This window comes from Rhipicephalus sanguineus, chromosome 3, assembly GCF_013339695.2.
Source record: "Rhipicephalus sanguineus isolate Rsan-2018 chromosome 3, BIME_Rsan_1.4, whole genome shotgun sequence".
Classification (NCBI taxonomy): Eukaryota; Metazoa; Arthropoda; class Arachnida; order Ixodida; family Ixodidae; genus Rhipicephalus; species Rhipicephalus sanguineus.
In genome coordinates, this window is record NC_051178.1 from 135894141 (window position 1) to 135914922 (window position 20782).

Consider the following 20782-nt stretch of genomic DNA (forward strand, 5'->3'; position numbering starts at 1 on the left):
CTACCTTACTATCTCCCAATTTACGATCTATCTATAATTACTACCTTCCAATTTAGCTTCTCCGACCCCACGTCCTTTATATAAATATATATATATATATATAAGATATATATAGATATATATAATATTATATAGATATATTATATATATATATACTAGAGAGAGAGAGAGAGAGAGAGAGAGACAAGAAGCGGCAGTTATGCCGCTTCTTGTCCTCTTTTTTTTTCTTCGCGCAGGACCGCAGGATATACACCGTGCTGTATATATATATATATATATATATATATATATATATTATATATATATAATATATATATATATATTATAGATATATATATATATATATATATATATATAATATATATATATATATATATATTACTGAATGCTGTTAGTCGCAGTCGCAACGTCTCTTTCGATTGTGCGCCATTCTTTTCAGATAAGGAGGCATGCTGACCCGCAGGTCGCGGGAACGAATCCCGGCCGCGGAGGCCGCATTTTCGATGGAGGCGAGAATGCTTGAGGCCCAAGTGCTTAGATTTATATAGGTGCATGTTAAAGAACCCCAGGGGGTCGAAATTTCCGGAGCCCTCCACTGCGGCGTCTCTCATAATCATATCGCGGTTTTGGGACGTCAAACACCAGCAGTTACTATTACATCAATTCACTTTATAACGCTGGTGGACTACATCTTTCTGCAACGTGTCACTTTGCGGGAAGTACATAGAATGGGAACACTGCGGCATCTATAGGTTGACCACGCAGTCACCTGAGCCAGGCAACCATATACACTATACGTCATAGGTCACATGACAGGTAACAAGTAACGGTTAGGTGCAGCCAGCGGACAAGCGGATCGAGAGCACGCTATACAGTGTCAGAGTTATCGCGTCGCCCCAGGTCGATAAGTGTTAGAAAATGGAAGAAACTAGTTGCACATACAGTGGCGTAGCTAGAAATAGATTTTGGGGGGTGTTATACGTGGGTTTTTATACGGTAAAAAAATAAAACAGAGCCTGCGCCTAAACAATATCTTAGTCATTTTTCTGAAGGGTTAATTGCTTCGTTCACTGTAATCATAAAAATACGAGTGCGTACAGGACTCCCAGGACTTGATTCGTAAAGGACATTGATCTTCCCGAAAGGAGGTGAAGAAGGGGACATGCAGCGCTAAGACAATTTCGGGGTGGTGTCCTGACACCGAACACCCTGGCTACTTCTCTGTGCCCATAGGGTCGCGGATTCCACTAGTGTGGCCTGAAGAGCTAGTTATTTCTTCTGTTCCGCTGTGGAGGACGCGTGCTACAGACTGATCGATTGAGGCGCACGTCGGGCACACGACCTATTGACAGACTCGGAGCAAGGAGAGTTATTCTGTAACGATCCATTTCTTTTTTCATTATTCTTTTCTCGTCATCCATCGCACCGAAAAGGCCGATCGGGGAGGGGGGGGGGTATTCGCCATCGTGTTGTGCGGGCCTGTGAATAAGGGTGAAAACGAATGCAAGATGGTATGAATCGCCTACAGAACACGGTGTCATGCAAGTCAAGGACTCCTTAATGAGTGTGAGGCCGCTTCGATACGCTGTCGCTCGTGGAAGCACGAAAAATGTTCTACGTATCGAACAGTCAAATCCGTCGCGAAATCAAAAGCATAAGTCTAACCGAGAAGCCATAGGAGAGCGCGACAGTGTATATGTAGACCGACCGTAACATTGAAGTCACTGGCGCCGCGTTGATATTGACACGCGGCGTGTCGCTTAACGGGCGCGACAGTCCCTTTGAGAGGGAGCGGGCTAGCTGCATGCTGCGCGACGTGGCGCGCCAAAGACGTTGTCCAGAGAAGGGGGGGGGGGGGAGGTGAGGCGTGATCCAATCGCTTTTTATGCGACTTGAAATGGGCGGCAAGTGCAACCCGAGGCCCGCGCCTGTGAACAATTTGTGGCTCGGAGCCGCATTTGCGTTTCTCTTTCTGTCTCCTTCGCTCGCTAGCGCGCAGCTGCGGCATTATTTTTTACTTCTTTGAATGCCGCGCTCAGGACGCGCCGCGCCGTCAGTATGTATGCGTGCTAAACGAAACCACTGCGCTTGCGCTGCGTCGATGTATGATGATACGATAGGCGAAAGAGGAAGACTAGAAAATGTAAGGTGTGTGTGTGTGGTGGTGGTGGTGGTGGTGGTTGCGGGGAGGGGGGGGGGGGCGGTGGATGAGGAGACTTGAGAAGGTGCGGTAGTTCAAATGGACAGGACGAATAGAAACACGGCTGGTAGTGTGGGCTTATTGGGGAATCTTACGACCACCACTTTTGTATAGCGCGAAACGACGCACGGACACGAGAAGGCATATATAAGAGGAGAATATACAGAGCTGTGCACGGGCATGCTGACTTTGTCGAAGGCCCGCCCGAGCCCGACGGCAAAGGGCTGTGAGCCCGCCCAGCCCGGCCGGACGTACGAAAACACAATCCCGGGCCCGGCCCGGCCCGGCTTTTTGAAAGTTCGCTGCGAAAACAAAACATCGTTTTCCTTTAATTTGGCATTTTATTGAGCATATCAAATACGATCAAACGACACACGACGAACAGTCTCTATTACACAGATTACAAATTACAAGTCGACGCCCTCATGCCAGCCACAATGCAGTTCGCTCGCCAAAGCCGTCACGTGTATGGGGTATGCCCATGCAAGCGTCAACTTGCACGAAGGTAATCTACGTCGGGTCGCTCATCGCTGTCGCGTGCATTTTCACTCATATGGGATTTGGCCTTCAATGTAACGCGAACAGTCGCGTGACGCCGTCACTAGCTCAGGTGGTGTTACTCCTCTGTTGTCGGAGTGCAACAGAGGCAGTGCTTTACCTGCTCCCCTTTTGTTTAAAGTAGCGAATGGAAAGGAAAAGCGGTAAAGGACGGTCGCGGAAAAGGCGCTGTATGCGTGCTGGAAAACAATTCCCGCTCATTTTCTATATTTCGGGCTTGAGTCGGGCTTTGCGCCGGGCCCGAGCCCGGCCCGATAAAACTCCAAGTAGCCCGAGCCCGGCCCGGGCCCGAGGTGAAAATACGTCGGCCCGCCCGAGCCCGGCCCGCGGGCCGGATCGGGCTCGGGCTTTCGGGCTACCCGGAGCCCGTGCACACCTCTAATATACACCACACCACACAACACGAACCGCCGCGTTGGTCAAGCGGTTAGAGCGGCCGCCTCCAATGCGAGAGGTACTGAACTCGATTCCCAGCACCCACCGGATTTTCTAGTGTGATGAAGGTACCCGACCTGGCTCTCGGTGGTGTGGGTACTCACCTCGAGAAGGTGGTCTCTGCCTTCCCCTCGCTCTCTTCCATCTTGCAATCCCCTTCGCCCAACTACGCGACTACATCGCGACGTGCTCCCTCAAGCTTTGCAGAAATAAGCGTATTTCCTAACCTTCAGATCACTATAAACGGGAAACAGAAAAGGTGAATTACGTGAGGAACAAAAAATACCTTTTTCCTCCATGACTACCTCTTCTCGAAGATATTCGGTGACGGCTGTTCGTTGCAGTCGTTATATGCTCGCTCGCCCGTTGCGCGGAAGACGAGCAAGCACCTGTTCGGGATTTCATATAATGGCGAAGAATGCGTACTTTTACGACGCCTCAAGCCCTTGGAAAAACTGTTGTCCGCCCTATAGCCACTTCCTTCCATCCCGTGAGAGCACTTTCGGAGCACATACGTACGTGCCTGCCGAAAGAAGTAATACTTTCCTCCTCGCCCCTTATAGACGCAATGGTGCCGATGCGTCACGTTTGGCGAGCAATGAGCTCGCGGTGTTGTGTATCAGAATGTTGCGCATGTTTTTTGGCAGCTCATGACGTACGCCTGAATGCAAACCGGTGAGAGTATTGAATTAATGTAGGTATATAGCTTTCCTTTATCGCGTTTTCGCGCACACGAATTTTGAAGCACATTCTCACGCTCTGTTCATAATCATGCGCGGTTTCACTCAACCGTCGTAGCCAAGAATCAAGAAAGCAAATCAGCAACGTAAAGATCGTTTGCACTGACGTCACCGAAACCGCCATATTGAAGTACCAACGTGTTGGGGCGTGAAGTTTGTGATGTCACGTTAATGTGATCGGAACGTCGCTTGCAGATTCTTTCGTTATCATGCACAGCGGTCAAAAACATTTCAGCATCGTCGATATCACATTAAAGCAGGTTAACCACCTCGTGGTTATGCTGCCTTGACATCATCAAAGACGCCAAGGGGGAGTACCAGTACGTTAATAACCTTCGTCAATGATGTCACGTGCAAGATATTAATAGACAATGGTTTTGTGTCTGCTACGGCGGCTAACGATGTAGCCCGTGCTCTCTTTTCCACTGTGCACAAAGCACGTCGCTCACGTTTCAATGAGCATGAAACCAATGTCGTGCTAAGTTGCACACTGTCGCGTAAAATGCTCCTCGAAAGGGGCCCTACAGGCACGTGTGCGCAGGATGTTGGATCCTAAAGGCGAGGGCAGTGCCACAGCGGTCAAGCGTGACTCCACCCCCCCCCCTACTCCCAGACACACAGCCACCCACACACATACCCTACAATACCACGAACATTTCGAACACTCATCCACTTGAGAGAGAACAAAAGCTCTAGTGGATGAGACATTACTCGCCGTGACACGCCGTTTTCTGTGCGACTGCGCATAACACCGAGTGCGACGTAAGCGTTCATTATTTATCCACATGCCCACGCGACTCGTTTACTGTCGGTCGCAGGATGCATCGCTCGACGCTTGAGTAGAGGTATATGCTCGTATACAAGACAGCGTCGTGGATCTTAAAGCACGTCACCGTGAACCGAGACTGAGTTATGCAGTTTTCGCAAGTGTCGGTGATACCTGGAGAGAGAAACAGAGAGCTCTATTGACGTGCTAAGAAAGTGCACACGCACGGCGCTTTCCTGCACCAAGTCATCATCGATATAGAATCATTCTCTCGCCTATCGACGCTTCGTCGCTCGCTCGCTGACCCGATTACGGTGCCGTTCATCGCCCAAAAACAATAGACAATAGATGCACGAAAGGTGTGAAAGTTCTTTCATTGAGTTCAGCCGAGGAGATGAACAGGATTTCGTCACCGAACGGGTGACGAATACATGCACGGCGAGATGTTTGGCATAAGCTCCCTATGGATGGATGATCGGTGGCGGCCGCCCGAACAATTTCACATTCGTGCGGGGCACGTGTGTAAAATACATACGGTGAGACATTTGATAGTACTATTCGCAGGAGGTGTTGTTTTGCCTTCAGAAAGACCCACACTCGGTCGGTAAATGCCGGTGAGGACCAAATATGTTTTTCTTTTTGTTTCTAACGCACGCGCGAGGAATGCACATCCATGGTGAGCTAGCGGAGGATGGGTAGATCTAATAAACAGCGTCAATCAATCAATCAATCAATCAATCAATCAATCAATCAATCAATCAATCAATCAATCAATCAATCAGTCAATCAATCAATCAATCAATCAATCAATCAATCAATCAATCAATCAATCAATCATCAACTTTATTCGTTTGTCTATCTGGGTACCAATAGAAATATGGTGGCTTTTTACCCTACGTCGCCGACACAACATCGAAGAGCTTCCTGCTTAATATATTCACAAACACTGCGCCCACGATATCATCAGCATCATCAGCATCATCCTGACTACGCCCACTGCAGGGCAAAGGCCTCTCCCATGATCGCATGACGGTATGGCGGTCCGCAAATGAGCACTTGCCTGCAATCGAGGATCGGCAGTGGACTGATATGAACTATACAAATGAGAGCCGCTGAACAGAAAGAAATCAGAGAGGTAGACGACTTTGGAAATAACGTCCACATTCTCGCTTATCGCTGGATGCAGCCATTGTACTAAGAGTGGGTGTGCGTTAGAAGCGATTCACGCATTGCACCGCAATGCGAAATCGCACTTATCACTCGACGGAAATAGGATATCCCTCGCAGTTAAAGGGCGTCGGTCGCGCACGCCGCCCCATCCTGCGCTCTCGGTGCCAAAGAACTCGCGCTGACACATACCAACCCTAACGCGCACCGGACGTCCCAGCTTCCTCTCTCGCTTCCTTTTTTTCTCTTTTCTTCCTGTTCCACTCGACCATCGCGAAGCCTTGGGCGTGGTTCGCCCCTGGAGCGGTCGCGGGGCAACGAAAAGCACGACTTTTTCTCATCGGGTCGTGCTTGTTTTCCTATGGGCGAATGTAAACAAAAGCACGCGAAGAAACGGCGGCGCCGGTGACTTCGCTGTAAACTGTTGGCGCGCCTTTCTCCTTAAAATATCGTCGATCCCGCAGTCAGTTGTTTTCGCGAGCTGAGCGGCTGGAGCTTGAGAATGTCTCGTGGCTCATTTTACACATCTTTCTGGGCCTCTACACTCTAAGCCAAAAGAGAGCAACGGGGGTATAGGGGTTCCTCCTTTGAGGGAGCAAGTGCGTTGCACTCCCATTCCCATTACTCTCCTAAAGGAGCAACGGCAGGGGGATGAACCGTTGCTCTCCTTTCAGTTGCTCCTTCAGGGGATGAACGGTTAGCCCCCCCCCCCCCACTTGCTCCTTGAGGACCAACTGTTACTCCTTCCTGATGCTCCTCAAGGGAGCAACGGATGCTCCTTCCCGTTACTCCTTAATTTCTTCTCGGGCAAAAAAAAATGCGTTTTTGATTGACTTATAGAGCATGTTGAGGTTTATACAGATATTTGTTTGGATGCACAAACGATATACAGACATCTCACTCAGAAATAAATTTCAGAAAATTTGCAACAAGCACACGGGATTCGAACTCGTGACCCCTTAATCTCCATTCGCGTACACTAACCACTAAGCCACCACACGCTACGGCCCCGTTTGAAAGGAAACGGGGTTATGTATGTACCGACGGGTCGTTGCGCGTTCTGACACGTTAAGGAAATGAGCATAGGCGTGCAGAACCATTGGTGATGTTCAAAAGAGAACCGAAAGTAACAGTGTAAACATCTGAAAACGTCAGGGTAATGAGTCTCTCGCGAAAACAAAGGCTTTGCCAGAGGTCCCTTTTGCGCTAGCTAAAAGGCCAGCAATTTCTTTTTTTTTTTGCCCGGAGGTGTGTTTTCTTCTTTATTATCATTATTATTATTAATATCAATATTAATAATTTTTTTCGCGGAAGAGTCACCTCCCCTTTGAAAAGACAACACAGCTTGAGCTGATAACGTCCATTTGCTCTGAGATTAAACACAAAGTCAAACTACCGGACCCGATTGCGATAGCTGCCCTCCAGCAAAATCAGCAAGTGACAAGGTAGAGATGGGGGGGGGGGGGGGGCAGCGGCATTAGCTCGCTGTCAGTCTTTCTGCGCATCGCGATAAAAGTGTTCGTTGCGTGATCTCTGCTGCAAACCTGCAGTCGGGGCTTTTGCTGATTTGTACTGGAGACGGCCGTTCAGCAAAAAACCGCAAATGTAAAGTCTATCAACTGTGTACTTCTCTCAACCGCTTCTTTGTCGTGAAGTATATACGGAATCTCGCGAAGCTTCGCATTTTATTGCCACATTCTCAGGCTATATATTTATGCCAAGTGTTATACGCAAACACACCAGTTAGCTTGCGACGACAGCAGCTTCAGGTGCTGGCGTTCTAGTGCAACCATGCCTTTTATTAGGAACGTTTAGCTTGTATTAGGGGCTTTTAGCTTTACGTTACCGTGTTACGAGTTGCCGGAAGGAATCTGTGCATGCGCGGGCCTTTACGGAACGTGAACTACTCGCCGGATTGGCTTTACATGTATATGGCCCTATCTCGCAAATCCACCTTCGTTCGCGGCTACTCGCGATAATCGCTTTACCGAGGCTCCAGCCGCCGAGTAAAAATAAGCCGAAGTGCGAGCGCCAATTGCGATCATCTTGTTTCAGCGGCTAAAGTCACTAGAGTGAGTTGAAATAGAATACCGAAGCTGTAAGCACGTGAGAAACCTTGACATAAATACCCCGACAGGCTGAATAGGTGGCGCCATCTAGCGGGAACAAGATGAACCAGGCAAGCAAAAAATTGTTATTGCAGAAACATCGTGCGTTCTACTTCTGGTGTAAATGCCTTGCCGCGGCATAATTGCGAATGAGTATCTTTCAATCGTTTTTTCCTCAAAACACTAGGCGAAAACAAACGTGCCCATACTATGGTTGCACGAAGCGTCACAAGATGGCGACACCATCGCCGGAGAACTCGGTATTCTACACCCCTTTGCGGATACCGGGATAAACCCCTCGTGATTTTGCCGCAGCGTTGATACAATCTTATTTAAATTAAATATAATTGAAGTGCAGTTATCATCACCATTTCATGGTTTATTCAAACGTAAAGGTATCCGTTTACGTACTTACGTAAACGTTTACATACGGGGAGCTAAAACTTTTCTAAAACATGTGTTCCGGTAACACGGTAAGGTTAAAAAGTGTACGTGCAAGCTAAATGTCCCTATTAGCGTGCGTATCTCTCTGTTCAGTTTACAAAAAGTAGTTTCCTTACGCCAGCCCGCAAGGAAATGTGGCCCATGCATCGACCGATACAGGGTGCGTCCTGCAGGAGAGCAACGGTTGCACGCCGAGAGCAAATGTTGCCGTTCGTCCTTCTGTTGCTCCCTTCCAACCTAACCCTAAACGGTTACTCCCCCAACTTGAGACATGTCAGCCATCTTGTTCCAGTTGGTCTTTTTGGGGAGTAACAGTTGGTCTTTAGGACTAAAACCCGCAGTTACTCTCATTTTTCCCATTTTTGGCTTAGAGTGTACACACGCTTCAGAACAGATGTTGCTGTTGAATTCCGCGACGGTCGCGTTGAACAATTCGAATACACCCGACAGCTCGTTGCTATACTATACATGGCTTTCAACGCTGAACTAGATCTATGTTTCCATGGCCGGTCTATAGGACTGACTGCGTTCTTATTTTACCGTAAGGTATAAAAATTTATTACGTGAAGTTGGACCAATTTCTCGCAAAACCTGGCTGTGCGCTTCAAGCGATGATAACGGGCTGTTGTTGGTTCTAAGCCTCGGCACTCAAGATGCTCAGTCTATGGGAATCGCATACACTACATCGTCGCGAAGTACTCTAAGTATTAGTCGCGAAGTACGCTGAAAAGGTTTTTAGTCGTGGTCTCCAAAATCACGGTTTATATTAAAGCGCGTTAAAGGCAGAATTGCGCTGCCGCTTACACCTCGTTGTGCATGCATACATCATCAACTAGCGAAAAAAAAAAAAAAACATTAAACAAGCTCATTTTGGTATTATTGGCGGAACAAAGAATACTGAGTAACTTTGAGAATGATCCACGGTAAAATAATAATAAATATTGGCCTTTCACGCACAAAAGCCCCGATATGATTACGAGAGTGAGCGTAGCGGGAAGCTCAAGATTAATTCTTGACCACTTTGAGTTGTTTAACATGCAGTTAAGTTTGTTATACGAGCGTTCTCGAAGAGAAGGGCTGCCGTCGTTTAGGGCCTCGTTTTGCTCGTAAAGTCGCACTAACGCATGTTGGCACGAGCTACTAGAGGAATGTCGTAATAGCCAAAGTTCCCCGCTTACTCAGTCAAGGCATCAGCAGGAGCGTGGAGCACGAATCCATCGTTGTGTTTATCGAAGCGTTAAATCGAAGAAGCTGCATACTTGCGTAAAATTCGCGTTTAAAAACTTTTTGTATACCATATCATGAGCTCGTTGCGTTGGTTACTCTGCGTCAAAAGAGAACACGAACTGAATGAATATGGAGCCAAAGCATCTCAAGAAAAAAAAGAAAGAAGGAAGTAATGTCAGAGCTACAGCGCTGTTAATGGCGAGAGCGAAAAACAACGAGTACAAGAATAATCGAACAAATATCAGTGGAATAAAATTGACTTCAATTTTCCAACGCTTATAGAATTGCTACAGAAAGACCCTGACGTGCAAATTTGCCAAGCAGTATAATGTAACTATAAAAATGTATGCACAAGTAAGTGTGTGTAGGAGCTATTGCTAAGTATAGGCCTACTAAAAGCCGGTATTCAAAAAGCAATATTTCAATTAAAGAATAAAAACGATCGAACCAACAGATTCTGAAGATAGAAAGATGCAGTAATCCCAATTGTCGAGTGAGTTCACTTTAGAATAACGTGCTGCGAAGCAAAGCGAGACCGCCATGAAGGAGTCCTGACTCTTCGTAACAGGGTTGAGTTTAGTTTGTTTAGTATTCTTGTATGTGGTATTGCAACACTGCTTAGTGCGGTATTTCCTTTCAGTCTGCTTAAAACAATAAGCCAGCTCATCTGGGATGACACGATAATCGGCAATACTATTGTTTTGTTTCGCGTTCGTTGCAGTGTGGTCTGAAGTTCAAGGCTTCGTTGTAGTATGCTATTCATTTGTAGCCGAAGCCACAAGGAAATCCATACGGATGACCTTGCGCAGCAGTATGCTCCGTTTGCAGCAGTATGCTCCGGTATATAGAGTTAAGATTCACACGTCATGTCTACAAAGGGGGGGGGGGTCAACCTCCCCCCCACCCCGGAAAATTTTCAATTTCGCTTGTGTATATACAAATGTGTGTGCACACATACAAGCGCACGCACGAACACACATGAAGTATGGTTTAACCCCCCACCCCCCCCCCCCCCCCCCCCCCCACCCCCGAAAAAGATTTCTGGCAACGCCCTTGATGTCTACCCAGACCGTCTGCTGTACGAATGAATGAATGAATGAACACAAGAGGGGAGGAGATGTTTAACTCGTTTTGGACTAGAGAACACCACTTCCTGTGGCACTGAGGGCTACTAAGTGTTCGCCTCTACTGAATGTAATGCAACGCAATCTTATTAATATTAATACATCGGGTTTAACGTCCCAAAACCACGATATGATTATGAGGGACGCCGTAGTGGAGGGCTCCGGAAACTTTGACCACCTGGCGTTCTTTAACGTGCACCTAAATCTATGTACACGGGCCTCGAACATTCCCGCCTGCATCGAAAGAATGCAGCAGCCGCGGCCGGGATTCGATCCCGCGACCTTCGGGCAATGCAACGCAAACTGCACTACCGACACCACGATGTTCGATTTCATAGCTTTGAGGAAGAGTGCGCAAATACGTGAAAAGATGAGTCATATTGTGCTTCGAAGAACGCAAGCTGTAGCGGGGCGGTCTGACATATTTTTGTTTATAGTTTCGATGTGTTCATATATTGCCACCTCAACAACCTGTCTCTATTTGTAACGGCTGATATCTTTGCTCCGTCTTTTAAAGAATTTCTTTTATAGTTTCTTTTTCGCTGATGACCACGGCCTTATGATGGTCACTGTAACAGTAAAAATGACTGTAACCTGTACATCGTGATGTCTGAATAGTCCAAACGCAGGCAAATTGGGGGTCAGCGCAATTAAATTAAATTCTGCCGCGTCAAGTGCCAAAACCACAATATCATGAGACGCGCCCTTGCGAGTGAATACAGATTAATTTTGATGACTTGTAACTTCTTAATGCACTCGTAAGTCGAAGCGCACGGGTATTTCTTGCATATCGTTCCTATTAAACTGTGGGCGACGTGGCCGGGAATCTAATTCGTATCCTCGGCAGCTTAGCAGGGCAATACTTTTGCCGCTGAGCTGCCACGACAGGTTGGAGAGCCTGCGCAAAAGGCAGTTGCGCGCGCACTAAAGCATATGACCTGAAAGCAATGAAACTGAGAACCTATATAAAGACGTGAAGCCCAGTCTGTCATTCTCGAGGGGCTACCGCGAAAAGCCTGGGCAACGACCGCGCAAGCCCACTTGTTGAGCGCGTTTGAGACAGAAGCTTTCATGTTGTTCTGATGTTTGTCACATATACGTTTATTTGTCCTTGCCCTCTTATGTGTTTTGAGTCTCATTATCTTCAATATCCGCTTATGTTTTTGGTTTTGCAGAAACTGGAAGTGAAGCCTGTCGACCCCAAGATGTACGGGAGCTTCTACTCTGGAGATTCGTACATTGTCCTCCACGTGAGTGCGCAAGCATGTTTTTTTTTTTTCTCTCGCTTTCTTTTGGACGATGAATGTGGATGTCGGTAATACCGGACGTGATATTTATAGTCCGTGCTACGTGTATACCGTTCCTTCTCATTAACCGTTGGCTGAACTGTACAGCTCTAGTGATGTCTATCATCACTACTTGGCTTTACTAAACTATCACTTTTTTCTATAGCATTTACGGCTCCGTGATTTTTTATTTATTTCTTTAACTTAACTGTGAAACTAAGTAAATATGCAGATTTTTTGGCATCACCACTTACGTTCTTCTTTCGTTTAAGCCTCAGTGCGCTATGCTGAAACGAATACAGCAAATCCGAGGGTGGCAGGTAGCAATGTTGATAACCGTTTTACTAATGCGTGAAGGCCCCTAATTGGCGGAACCTCCATCGCGTTCAATGGCGGTCGAAGCCACCACCTTTCAAACGAAGTTGAAGCGCAGACTGCTTGCGCTGGCGCTTCGATATTATACGCGATTTAATCGCAGCTTCCACGTCGACAGCTTTCACAACGAAGAAAAGCACACGTGGTCGTGCATGTACGAATGCAGATTTAAATGTTGGCTGATGCGTTATGAGCAGGCTTCCCCGAGGATCTCGGATTACCTTGTTCTTTCATATAGCGCGAACCAACTTTAGGCCTCCGAGATTCCTAACCTTATCCATTCATCTAATTCCCTCCTACACTCGACCTTGGCACCCGATCTGTTATTCTGTGTCGCGTCTGTAACTCTATGGACGCTCCGAACCGGTTGGGTGGCTAAAGAACGACCTCACATTCAATTTTTTTTCTTTGCTTTCACCAGTGTGCTTTCATGCTCGCTTAAATAGAAGCTAAAGAGAAAGGAGGCTTGCAATGTACTACTAAATTACTGTACTTCAGCAAGCACACAGAATACAAAATGCCACTGTTCCAGTAAGAGCGTGCTTGAAGACCCAGTAGGATAAGAAAAAGAGAAGCAGGCAAAAAGGAAAGATGTAAATACGAAATGCGTGTGGCGCAGCCGCATCGAAGTTCCCACGCCATCTTACGTACCGGTTGTTTATGCCGTCTTTTCGGACCTATAATTAATTCTTGATCGACGCAAAGTGCTGCAGCACCTGCATAAAACGCGTTATCTGATATCCTTTTCGCTATTTCATGGTATAGATGCCTTGTGGAAAATCAACACGCAAAAAAAGAGAAAAAGATTGAGTTGTATCATTGAGCAATCCAGACTGAATTTGGAAATATAACAAATTATGCACGTTACTGCACGGTGGTAGCCTAAGTACGAACACATACCTGAAAATCCGTGACGTCACACCGATGCACTCGTGCTGGCATTTCGGCACGAAGTTTAACTAATGTATAATCGTTTCTCATGTAGTATTCACCATCATGCAGCGAAGTTTTGAAAGTACGCTCTATTAGTCTGAACTGATTTCGTGTTACTCTTATGTATACTCGGGTCCACGCGGCATTTTTATTATTTTACTATCATTATTTCAGCCCCTTGCCTCTTTAATCACTTATAAAAAAATGTCCAGAATGTATCACAAGTAAAGAAATAGAAAAATTTATAAACGTGCGACTCATGCATGCTGCGACGCCTAACCGTCGACCTACAACCTTGAAACGCCACGCAAACACGACAGCGCGTATTACGCAGGCCGAAAACCATTCTTGGTAGCATGTACGCATACACTTTTGTCTTCGTCCGTGCGGGCAGCCGACACAATTCTCAAAAGCCGCCAGGGTGTGGTTCCGCCCGCTGTATACAGTCACAGGCGGCCTCGCGACAGTCGAGTCCGGGTGGATGCGTCAGCCACGACGCGACCAGAATTCGTTAAGACGTCGTTCGGTCGAGACGACGATCGAGTCGACTCTATCTCTGTCTCCACACGCAATTGCGTTCGGTGAGTCGGCGCTATTATGCTGCCACAAGGTATACATACACACGGACGACCGTCGCGCCACTAAGCGGTGCGTTCCTGCATTACTCTGGCAGGCAAGCTATGTTTCAGGCCGTGCGTTTACGAAGACCCAAGGCATATAATCCCGCAGTTAAAGAGCAATATGTCCCAAATATTATTACTGGTGAAAGAGATAGAGAGAAAGCAAGGAAGTAAACTACAGTTTGTTTAGTTTACTACCTTGCATATATAGGAAGGGAAATGGGCAGTTAAAAGAGAGAGATAAGGTGTGAGTCCAGATGATTCACAAGCATGGGAGGGCACGTATCGGAGAGCACAAGTCGGGCACATAGTCACCTTAGTACTGGCCTGATGAAGTACTTAACCTATACATTGCTCATGCTTAGGTGATAAGAGAGATAGATAGATATACAGTTTTAAGCAGAGAGGTCGGTCGTAGGAGCTTTGATTCTGGCCTGCTGCTCTGCGTAGTGGAAAGGGACAGCAAGGGGGCAAATAGACAGAGAGAGGAAAAAGTGCGAATCACGATGATAGTTTGTAGTGCAACATGCACACATATTCAGCGCACGCCCCTCACAGAATGCATAGGTGTCACGTGCACCTCTCGAGCATGGGTGTAAACCAGGTTAAGATGTTTGCACGCTTAAGATAGCCTCGGACAAGCCTGAACAGTGGTAACTATATATCCCTTACAAAAATAAATTTAGACAGTCTATAGACTATCTAAACCCAGTTTTAGACAGTCTATAGACCGTCTACATACATTTTTGTAAGCGTAGAGATATATTTTAGAAAACAACTCGGTTGCGCATTGTACGTAAAGAACCCGGGTATCGCTGGTGATGAAAACAAGAAAAATTCGCTTTAATGATGATGAAATGAACTTTATTTGGTCCTGGCTTTAATGCGTCAGGGATTTGTCCATTCACCAAAAAGCGACACTGTAGGGCGAAACTTGTACTGTCCGACAGGCTTCGTGGCGACCTACCCTCCTTTCGCGCGCACAATGTGCGTGAGAATTCGTTCGCTCTAAAATCGTGTTATTTTTTTCAATTTTCGGTGAATTTAGCAGCGCACCTCTTTCGACCGGCTACTCGTGATCCTGCGCCGTCTCATAGACACACCACGTTTCTCGACCTCCTTTCAGAAGGCGCGGTCATGGCGCCGTCTTTAGGACGCTGCCGGCAGACTGGTGGCCAAGGTCAGAGTAGGCCGGTTTTTCACGGAAACCTTGCACGTATAGAGCGTGGGGCCTGGCTTCACCTGCCTCGTCCGCTCTCGTGCCGGGAAAACAAAAAGAGCCGTGTAATGGCATGATTTTCCGTTTTGCCGGCTTTTCCGTCCATTTCATTTGTCTTTTCTTATTTTCGTACGCGCGTGTGCGTTGTTCAATTATTTTTGGCATTCTGCCGTCAACAATACCCAGCTCGTCGTTTCTTTCTTTTCACACCATTGCCTCGTCACTATGATCTCCCCTTCATTGTTGTCGGAAGAGCAGAACGCTTTCGCGGCACGTCATTACGTAAGCTTGTCGGCGGGAGGCGCGAAACAATACCGTGCCGATGGAAGGTGTCGATATCTAGGTTGCATAATTCCACGCAACAACGGGAAATCAGCCGCTTGATCTTTTGTAGCTTTTCCGCACCGCAATACAGTTCTGGTCCAACAGACGAAAACGATGCATGTCTTGAGCAAACATAAGTGATTCACCTAAGGGAAGGCGCGAAATAAATGATATGGCCATGGGAGAGATCCGGACATGGAGCGGATGTTGACATACAGGGTGATTCATTTAGAACTGACCTATTTCATTGGAATGTAGTTTTGTTACAAATTATCCTATTTTAATGTGGTTTTCGGCAAAAGATTCAGGAAGGATGTAATTTAATGGCTCGTGCCGATTTTGATCGTCCAACGCAGAAAAAAAAGAATAAATAAGAAATATCAAGAAACCGTGAGGCTCCACGAAATTGGATACAAGAGGGACGCCAGGCTCGCGAATGCCCATGCGTCAAGGTAACGCGGCGCGCGCGTAGAAGTATGTAGTGTTTGCGTTTCACGTCAACGTAACGTGACGAACCCGGCGACGCCAACTTCCGCCGCCGCTGGCTGACGCGAACGGTGCGCCGAACTTGCCATCCTTCCTTGTATAGCATTTCACGGTTTTGTTATTTCTCATGCATTACTATTTTCTGCGTTGCACGTCATAAAATGGGACGGGCCGTTAATATTTCATCCTATTTTGATTCACTTGCCGCAAACCGAATTAAAATCGGATAATTTGTAACGAAACTACAGGCCAATGAAATATGTCAGTTCTAAAAGAATCGCTCTGTATTGGTTGTCGTTGATTCATAGAGCAGGTGGGAATGTGTCTAAGAGTACGTGGCAAAGTTTGTGGCCTGAGCAATGTTCACAAATGGGGCGGCTTGGACTTGTTGGAAATTCATGACAGTACGCAGCGCATTGTGTCGTCCTCTTTCTTGTCCTGGTGTTTTCGTGCTGTTAGTATACTGTCTGAGCAATGTACTGACTTAAGCGAATATATGGGGGGGGGGGGGGATTTACATTCGCGTCTGTATGAAAGCTAGCAATGAAGTCATATAACTGTATGCTATTTGATACACTACGTAATACCTTCGACGATTAAACCTATCTTTCTGACTGATTTAAACTAAAATGGTGTCGAGAACTTCGCGAGCTACGCTTTCACTAGAAGGTTCAAACGTCTCGAGACAAAGTAGTTCTCCCACTTGGATAGGATTGTTCAAGCGGTCATCAAGCTATAGGCGTTCTTCTGGAATGCGTAAAGTACGCAAATGCAAAAAGAAGTTGGAGAAAAAACTAGCAAGTTTAGACAAGCTGCATTTCACATTATGCGATTTACTTGCAACGAGACCTGAAGAGCATCTTCAGCAAAAGGGAAACATCTCCCTGTAAAAAAAAATGCTTAGTGGACACTGAACTAGTTAAGTGCTTGTAATGAGCCATGTGCAACTATATACGAAGTGATGTGTTATTCCGTATACTGGGGTTAGAACGTAGACCGAAATGTGTGCGTGTGAAGTTATATTGCAAAGTGAACTCTTGCTAGTGAACTGTCTAGCGCCATGGTATTTTTTTCTCATTTGTTTCAGTTTGCTATGTGTTTTTTTCATTACTTTTTTTTCATTTTTGTTCTTGGGCAACCATTCCTTTTTTGTGCCACAGAACGTAGAAAAATGGAATAGCCGAGATGCTATATAAAGTTAACCTCTCCGCAGTAAGCAAGTCAGAACAGAACAGAACAGAACAGAACAGAACAGAACAGAACAGAACAGAACGGAACGGAACGGAACAGAACAGAACAGAACAGAACAAAACAGAACAGAACAGAACAGAACAGAACAGAACAGAACAGAACAAAACAGAACAGAACAGAACAAAACAGAACAGAACAGAACAGAACAAAACAGAACAGAACAGAACAGAACAGAACAGAACAGAACAGAACAGAAGTGTTCGGGATCTTTTGGTTTGTTTTCTGTCGTGAAGTTCCGTTGGCATGCAGGTGCACTGATTATTGTCCCCGCAGACATCTTGATATTTCCTATACTTTTAGCCGACCAGAATCAAAACACGAGAACACGAAGGTGCACATCACACCGCTATATATATATATATTTTTTCAACCGCTGTTTCGTGGGAAAATCACGATACATACAAACAAGAGGTTGGCTCAAGACGTCAGCAAGAATGCAATTCTCGCCTTGATACATTGCCACCGTGCCATCAACAATTGTAGAAACAGTCGCTATGTATGTGAGAAGCGACTATTTTTATGCCGGTTGACATTTCACGGTACACACCTCTAGCTTTTAACTCACGCGCAGGTGTTACCGTTGTTTCGAAAGTTTTCCTGTGTATCTTTAGCTGCAAGTTCCTTCTCCTGAGTAATGCGTTGAGTAGGGCTGGTTGGTACATTACTGAACTTGAAGAAGAAAAGAGACAGCGTTAGGAACGAGACGAAGACAATTTGTTTGTCGAATCCCGATTTCGTCACGTTCGTAGGGCTGTTTTTTTTTTAACGATGAAGACGTTATAGCCGGCCGTAAAATGTCCATGGTCACCGGAAAACTGTCATCATCATGAATGGGTATGTGCCACAGAAAGGCAAATCCCACTACTCACCCTGGTCCCTAAAAAGAAGAAGGCAGCAGTTAGCCCGAAATGAGTGCGAAGCGACGGCGGCGAGCGCAATACCCGAGTACGTACAACGAAAAAAAAAAAAAATAATAAAGATAGAGAAAGATATAAGTTCTAGGGGGAAAATATTATTAGCGAAGCGAGATTAGAACCCGCGGACACACCATTCGAAGGCGAGCGGCTAGCAGAGCACGACATACCCTTGTGTAGTACAGTATAGCAAGGGAGTGTGAAAGGGAAGGGAGGGGGAGGAGGACAGATGTGAGGGTGAAGAGGAGGGAAAGAAGGAGAAGAGAGAGTAAACATACCATAGAAAGAAAGAGAAAGAGAGAAACGGAGAGAACGAAAGAGAGAAAGAAAAATATTGAGAGAAAGAGAGATAATAAAAGAAAGACAGAAAGAGATAGAGATCGAGAGAAAGAGGAAGCAAGAAATACAGAGGTAGAGAGAAAGAAATGGAAGATAGATGAAGAAATATAGAAAGACCGAGAAAGAGAAAGAAATGGAGAGAGAGAGAGAGAGAGCGAAAGAAATAGGGAGGTCAGGGTGAGGAGGAGGGGAACGCCACCAGCTCCGATGCTACCTCAGTCTTCACACCACTAGTGCGCAGCTGCCCTACCTTTCTTTTTTTAGCTTCAAGTTAAAGTTCATCCACTTACGTGGAGTTCTTTTCCCTCGGGAAATAACAGTGAATATTAAAAAAAAAGATAATGATAACTTCTTCCTCCTTGTTTTCATTACGGAGGAACTAAAAGAAGATTTGTGTTGCAGAATTTCATCTGGCCCTAAATTCATCTTCAAAGGTGCGCTTAGTGAACACAAACGACACAAACGAAAAAGTATAGGACATAAGGCAACGAGCCTTGCCTTATTTGCGCTCGTTGCCTTATGTCCTGTACTTTTTCGTTTGTGTCGTTTGTGTTCACTAAGCGCACCTTTGAAGATGAATCAACACCAACTAGCCCACCTTATAGCTCTTCTCAAGGGCCCTAAATTGCATGATGCAGCGAGTTACTTAACAGTCGAAAAATAGAAAAGCGCATTATAACAACTGAGCATCGATCTATGTTTCTGCTATATTGGGCGCTTCATTATGTGGCGCTTATTGTACTCATGACCACGCTTTGAATGCGCAATGTACAGTCGGTAACAAAAAAATTAGAGCATATCCACGGGTGAATGATGAAGAGCTTGGGCGAAGCTCCTGAAGCAATCATGGTTACACCGTGAAATGTTCAGGGGTTTCGCCCAGCAGTTCAGGGGTTTCGCCAAGCGATACGCCGCTTTGATTACTGCACGTCATCTAGCGTGCAGGGTGCCGCTGCTTTTTTTTCTTTGTTTTTCTTTTTTTCTTTCTTTTTTGCACACATATTGCACACATCTATATGGGACAGCGCCATCTAGTATATCGTCACCCAACTGCAGTTGCATGCATCTCTATGGGACAGCGCCATCTATTGAATGATACGGGAGACGCGACGGCGGGGGCACACCGCATGGAGCGACGACCGACCAGGTGATGCTATAGGGAGCTTCGCCCCTAACAATACGGATCATGTGAGCGCGTGGCGAAAAGATCCGTCTGCGTCGTCTAGTGGCGAACCGTCTGCTGTAGAGAATACAGCTCTGGTGGCCAGACGGCAATTTCGCCACGCGCTCACGTGGTACGTGTTATATTATTGCGATAGCAATCATATGGACACTCTCGGCTGGTTTTTGCCGTCGCCGTCATGTCCTGTATATGTATATGTATGTATATGTAAATAAAAGCCACAAAGAAAAATAAATCAGAAGAAAAAGAAAATTTCCAAAGCGCGCCGCCGGGATTCGTACCTGTGACCCCTCAGTCCGCAGCGTGCTGCTTTAAACAACTCGACCATGCGCCACCGGCTGTTTAGCATAACAACGGCGAGCTATTTGTATACACCATTTAACGCTAACGGAATTCAGAGCTCGGAGGTGCTTCAGTGTGTGTAGTATCACCCGCAGAGGCGGAGGGACGCGCATTTTACGGCCCGGGCCCGGCCCGGGCCCGCTTTATGAAGCCCGAGCCCAGCCCGGGCCCGTGGTTCCAAGCCCGAGCCCGGCCCGGGCCCGGGCGTACTTGACCGTATCCCCCGAGCCCGGCCCGGGCCGTGTTCCAAGGCCCGGCCCGGGCCGGGCGTCCATTACAACATTGTTCTGACCAGGCCCGACCCGGGCCCGCTTGAGGATATTAGTTGTTGATGATGATTATTAATGATGCGTGCGCTTTATAGCCGCGGACGGAAAATCCGGTGTGTACATGCATCGAAATGTTGCTTTGCCCACGGTGGTAGCTCAGCGGTTAAACTGGCGCTGCGCGGGTGCGATTCCCGCGGCCACGGCGGCCGCAATTGGTGGGGCAAATGGAAGAACACCCGTGAGAAGAGAACTCGAGGTGGTCGAAATTGATCCGGTGCCACTACGGCGTGCCTCGTAATCATGTCGTGGTTTTGGCGTAATACTAAGGAATATAAATGAAATGTATCATATGTGTCAACTCGAATAAAAGACCGAAATCTTTATGCCTCCCATGGGAACAACCGTGATCTGGCCCATTGTTACTGCTGTTTATATACGTGTCACTTCAGCTTGGCACAGTATACCTTAACCA

The 20782-nt window shown here is 46.6% G+C and overlaps 1 protein-coding gene across 1 annotated transcript in view; it reads left to right on the forward strand.

Annotated features, from left to right (window-relative positions):
• Positions 1-11926: 11926 nt before the first annotated feature.
• LOC119385886 (gelsolin, cytoplasmic) overlaps positions 11927-20782 on the forward strand; it is a 43672-nt gene continuing 34816 nt past the window's right edge. The window contains exon 1 of the mRNA XM_037653254.2: positions 11927-12019. Coding sequence (XP_037509182.2) covers positions 11927-12019 — 93 coding nt within the window. The remainder of the gene's footprint in view (positions 12020-20782) is intronic.